Here is a 6,000-nt window from a genome sequence, read left to right as displayed (position 1 = left end):
TGTAAATTGTCCCCTAGTGTGTGTGTGGGATAGTGTTAGTGTGCGGGGATCGCTGGTCGGCGCGGACTCGGTGGGCCAGGGCCTGTTTCCCCACGGCATCCCTAATCACAATCATGATACCCTCTACGTGATTCTTCCTGACAATCCAGAGCTGGTAGTTTTATTTTATTCTCTCTGCAAATGGGGAAGTAACTGCTCTTTGCTCAGCCAAGCCTGAGTTCGTGATAAACTGGACTTGTACATTGATTTTGTTGTGAATTCTGCAGCAGGGGCTCATCTGCCAGTGTTTTGCTTCATGTGCTGGGGGAGGGTGCAGAAATAGTGAGTTATGAAGCAGATAATGACTTATTCAAAGGTTTTTAATTCACTGTCAAGTGCAGATGAGTAATGATCACCTCTCTGTGCTGTTCCCCTTCAGTGCCTCAGAAATCAAGTCTCTGCAAATAACTGATTCCATTAACGTAGGACCGTCAGTGCCAGTCTCGTTCAGGATTTCTGTCGTTATTTACTGTGCCGACCATGCAGATGTTTCTGCTCACCACCCACAGCTGTAACTTGCTTTATCATACACTACTGGCACACTCAGTTCCCAAGTCCCATGGAAGCGGGGATCCAACAATATTCAGCATTCTATCACATTCGTGGGTACTTGAGGCACGGCTATAATGGGAAAGGCAGAGGTTCGTGTTTGAAGGGGACAGCCAGTGCAGACCCAGCCTGAACATCAACTCCAATGTTCCGGTTCATGGTCATAAGTGATAGGAGCAGAATTAGACCATTCAGCCCATCAAGTCTACTCCGCCATTCAATCATGGCTGATCTATCTCTCCCTCCTAACCCCATTCTCCTGCCTTCTCCACATAACCCCTAACACCCGTACTAATCAAGAATCTATCAGTCTCCATCTTAAAAATACCCACTGACTTGTGGCCTCCACAGCCGCCTGTGGCAATGAATTCCACAGATTCTCCACCCTCTGACTAAAGAAATTCCTCCTCATCTCCTTCCTAAAGGAACGCCCTTTAATTCTGAGGCTGTGGCCTCTGGTCCTAGACTCGCCCACTAGTGGAAACATCCTCTCCACATCCACTCTATCCAGGCCTATCCAGGATGACCATCATTTGCAGTGATTTGGCTGAGATCATGGTTTACCAGGACACCAGTATTGTAATTGCTTTCCCCAGTGCTTGTGCAGAATGAACAGAAAGAGTTGGTTCAACTGGAACAAGAATCCCGCAGCCATTGCCGTGACACTCTCTGCAGTGAGGATGGATGGGTGTTGTTAATCCATCAGCTTCATGGTCAGACAGTCTGTGCTTTTTAATTGCATTTATATTTCACAAGAATGGCAGTGCGCTGTCAAGGCCACACTGAGGCCATGAGTTATGTGCCCAGGAACCAAGGAATGTGTCAGAGATCCAGTCTATCATATCGCAGGGAGGGATAGAGTCCAAGGTACAATCATACAGCTGGCAAACAGGCCGTTCAGCCACTAGTCCCTGCCACCATCTAGAACCTGCGCTTGGTTCAAAGCCAGCTGTGATTGAGATGCTCGTCCAGATGTTTCTGAATGTTGTGAAAGACTCCTCAGAGAAAAATACTCAAGTTGTGCTTCTGGAGAAAAGGATTGGGAGACATTAGTTACTCCAGAGCCTTCCTTCCCATATCTGTACGAGGTCGTCAGCTCTGAGCGCACGGTGGTGCAGCGGGTAGAGCTGCTGCCTCACAGCGCCAGGGACCAGGGTTCCATCCTGACTACGGGTGCTGTCTGTACAGAGTTTGCATGTTCTTCCTGTGACCTGTGTGGGTTTTCACCAGGTGCTCCGGTTTCCTCCCACACTCTAAAGACACGCAGGTTTGTAGGTGAATTGGCTTGGTGTAAATGTAAATTGTCCCCAGTGTGTGTGTAGGATAGTGTTAGTGTGCGTGGATCGCTGGTCGGCGCGGACCCGGTGGGCCGAAGGACCTGTTTCTGCGCTGTATCTCTAAACTAAAACTGAAAACAATACAATTTAAGAGCCATTCAGACAAACGTGAAGTGTAGATTGTGTTTCTCCACGGATGCTGCTTGACCCGTCAGTGATTGCCATAACCTGCTGATGTGAAGGTTAGAGGGATTTCTTTGTCAGTGATACCTCCTCTGATCTCTAACACGTCAGGCGGCCAGATCTTCATCGGGCTGTACGGGGATTTCTTCGGAGAGGACCCTGCAATATTCCGCAGCCTGGATTCCCACTCAGTGACCCGGACAGAACATGATCACCGGCTGCTGAAGGGTAAATGTTCTCACTCCGTGCAGGTTATCGATGGTTAGGGGTTGGGACAGGTAGGGGAGTGGACACACAGGGGTCAGCTCACCTGGGCACACCTGGTATTGGCCTTGGTCACTAACAAAACCACCTACATCATAGAGTCAAACCACAGGGATGCAGGCCACTCGGCCCACTGGGGCCCTGCTGACCATCACCCATCAGGATTCATCCCACCTTTACTACTCTTGTACATGTGACAATGAAGTTTAATTCATTAATTCGTTCGTTCATCCCTTCATTCATCTCTTCATTCGTTCATCCCTTCATTCATTCATCCCTTCATTCATTCGTTCATCCCTTCATTCATCTCTTCATTCGTTCATCCCTTCATTCATTCATCCCTTCATTCATTCATTCATCCCTTCATCCCTTCATTCATCCCTTCATTCGTTCATCCCTTCATTCATTCATCCCTTCATTCATTCATTCATCTCTTCATCCCTTCATTCATCCATTCATTCATCCCTTCATTCATTCATTCTGTGCGTTCCAGGTAACCACCACTCTCTGGGTGAAAGAAAATCTCCCTCCGATCCCCCCCAAATTCCCTCTTACCCTAAATGGCGGTGCTGGCCCGAAGAGCGGAATGGCCTCCTCCTGCACCTATGTTCTATGTTTCTAAATCCTTGTCCACTGATATGTGGAAACATTCCCTGCAGTTGACCTTATCTATGGCCCTCATAATGTCACACACCTCAATCATGCCATTTACTGCAGATGTCCAGGCCTGGTTTAACGTCCAAAAATGCAGCCCTTCACACGGATCCAACTTGCATTCCATCTGCCCCTCCTTCACCCACTTTCCCCATTGATCTCGATCCCTTAGTAGATGGATTCACTGTGCAAGTGGCCGTTAATTCTGGCATCGTCTATGTACTTACAGACTACACCAAACACATAGACAACAAACAACCTCTGAGGACACAGGCCTCCAGTCTGACAGACAACCCTCCACTACTACCCTCCACTATCGCCCTCCACCACCCGCCCTCCACTATCGCCCTCCACCCCCGCCCTCCACCCCCACCCTCCACCCCCGCCCTCCACTCCCGCCCTCCACCCCCGCCCTCCACCCCCGCCCTCCACCCCCGCCCTCCACCCCGCCCTCCACTATCACCCTCCACCCCCGCCCTCCACCCCCGCCCTCCACTCCCGCCCTCCACCCCCGCCCTCCACCATAACCCTCCACCCCCGCCCTCCACTATCACCCTCCACCCCCGCCCTCCACCCCCGCCCTCCACCCCCGCCCTCCACCCCCGCCCTCCACCCCCGCCCTCCACCATCACCCTCCACCCCCGCCCTCCACCCCCGCCCTCCACTATCACCCTCCACCCCCGCCCTCCACACCCGCCCTCCACTACCGCCCTCCACCCCCGCCCTCCACCCCCGCCCTCCACCCCCGCCCTCCACCCCCGCCCTCCACCCCCGCCCTCCACTCCCGCCCTCCACTCCCGCCCTCCACTCCCGCCCTCCACCCCCGCCCTCCACTATCACCCTCCACTCCAGCCCTCCACCATAACCCTCCTCCTCCACCCCCGCCCTCCACCCCCGCCCTCCACTCCCGCCCTCCACCCCAGCTCTCCACCCCCGCCCTCGACTATCACCCTCCACTCCCGCCCTCCACCCCCGCCCTCCACCCCCGCCCTCCACCCCCGCCCTCCACCCCCGCCCTCCACCCCCGCCCTCCACCCCCGCCCTCCACTCCCGCCCTCCACCCCCGCCCTCCACCCCCGCCCTCCACCATCACCCTCCACTCCAGCCCTCCACCATAACCCTCCTCCTCCACCCCCGCCCTCCACCCCCGCCCTCCACCCCCGCCCTCCACCCCCGCCCTCCACCCCCGCCCTCCACCCCCGCCCTCCACCCCCGCCCTCCACTCCCGCCCTCCACCCCCGCTCTCCACCCCCGCCCTCGACTATCACCCTCCACTCCCGCCCTCCACCCCCGCCCTCCACCCCCGCCCTCCACTCCCGCCCTCCACCCCCGCCCTCCACCCCCGCCCTCGACTATCACCCTCCACCCCCGCCCTCCACTCCCGCCCTCCACCCCCGCCCTCGACTATCACCCTCCACTCCCGCCCTCCACTCCCGCCCTCCACCCCCGCCCTCCACCCCCGCCCTCCACCCCCGCCCTCCACCACCGCCCTCCACCCCCGCCCTGGACTATCACCCTCCGACTCCTTCCATCAAGCCAGTTTGGAACCAATGGGCTAGTTCATCCAGGATTCCAGGTTCAGTACAACAGAGGGACAGGGTTGACACAGTAGAAGCCCAGGTTCCCTTGGATATCTCCGGCACCCAGTCCCCACTGCCCTGATCCAGAGACCGGTTATACAGCACAGTCGTATACGGCAGTGGGAGATGTTCCCCAGGATGTCCAGTAGCTGGTCCCCACCGCACTGATCCAGGACGTCCAGTTGTCCAGTAGCCCGTTCCCACCGCACTGATCCAGGACGTCCAGTTGTCCAGTAGCCCGTTCCCACCGCACTGATCCAGGACGTCCAGTTGTCCAGTAGCCCGTTCCCACCGCACTGATCCAGGACGTCCAGTTGTCCAGTTGTCCAGTAGCCCGTTCCCACCGCACTGATCCAGGACGTCCAGTTGTCCAGTAGCCCGTTCCCACCGCACTGATCCAGGACGCCCAGTTGTCCAGTAGCCCGTTCCCACCGCACTGATCCAGTTGTCCAGTTGTCCAGTAGCCCGTTCCCACCGCACTGATCCAGGATGTCCAGTTGTCCAGTAGCCCGTTCCCACCGCACTGATCCAGGACGTCCAGTTGTCCAGTAGCCCGTTCCCACCGCACTGATCCAGTTGTCCAGTTGTCCAGTAGCCCGTTCCCACCGCACTGATCCAGGACGTCCAGTTGTCCAGTAGCCCGTTCCCACCGCACTGATCCAGGACGTCCAGTTGTCCAGTAGCCCGTTCCCACCGCACTGATCCAGTTGTCCAGTTGTCCAGTAGCCCGTTCCCATCGCACTGATCCAGGACGTCCAGTTGTCCAGTAGCCCGTTCCCACCGCACTGATCCAGGACGTCCAGTTGTCCGGTAGCCCGTTCCCACCGCACTGATCCAGGACGTCCAGTTGTCCGGTAGCCCGTTCCCACCGCACTGATCCAGGGACCGCTCCATTGTTCTGCCACCGCGTCACAATGTGAATAATCCCGTTTGTCACCAGAGCCCAAGTTTGTTGTAGCTCAGCTGATCGCTGACAACGAGGACAGGGAAGATGACAAGGTGTACTACTTCTTCACGGAGAAGGCGCTGGAGTCGGACACGGGCGGCAACATGGCCATCTACTCCCGCGTGGCGAGACTGTGTGCGGTGAGTGTGTGTGGGTGTGAGTGTGTGGGTGTGTGAGTGTGTGAGTGTGTGTGTGTGTGAGTGAGAGTGTGGGTGTGTGAGTGTGGGTGTGTGAGTGTGAGTGTGTGAGAGTGTGTGGGTGTGTGAGTGTGTGTGTGAGTGTGAGTGTGTGAGTGTGTGTGAGTGTGTGTGAGAGTGTGTGAGTGTGTGTGTGAGTGTGTGTGAGTGTGTGTGAGTGTGTGAGTGTGTGTGAGAGTGTGTGGGTGTGTGTGTGTGAGTGAGTGTGAGTGTGTGAGTGTGTGTGTGAGAGTGTGTGAGAGTGAGAGTGTGGGTGTGTGAGTGTGGGTGTGTGAGTGTGAGTGTGTGAGAGTGTGTGGGTGTGTGAGTGT

General features: G+C 56.4%; 1 protein-coding gene across 5 annotated transcripts in view; it reads left to right on the top strand.

Moving 5' to 3' along the window:
- Positions 1 to 6,000, top strand: part of LOC144604762 (semaphorin-3E-like) — a 54,709-nt gene that overhangs the window by 27,092 nt on the left and 21,617 nt on the right. For all 5 annotated transcript variants that reach the window (XM_078419405.1, XM_078419401.1, XM_078419403.1 and 2 more), the window contains 2 exons: positions 2,160 to 2,276; positions 5,487 to 5,632. In XM_078419405.1, the coding sequence (XP_078275531.1) occupies positions 2,160 to 2,276; positions 5,487 to 5,632 (263 nt within the window). The remainder of the gene's footprint in view (positions 1 to 2,159; positions 2,277 to 5,486; positions 5,633 to 6,000) is intronic.

This window comes from Rhinoraja longicauda, chromosome 23, assembly GCF_053455715.1.
Source record: "Rhinoraja longicauda isolate Sanriku21f chromosome 23, sRhiLon1.1, whole genome shotgun sequence".
In the NCBI taxonomy this organism is placed as follows: Eukaryota; Metazoa; Chordata; class Chondrichthyes; order Rajiformes; family Arhynchobatidae; genus Rhinoraja; species Rhinoraja longicauda.
The sequence above is the reverse complement of the archived record's forward strand: the minus strand, read 5'-3'. Positions and strand labels throughout refer to the sequence as shown.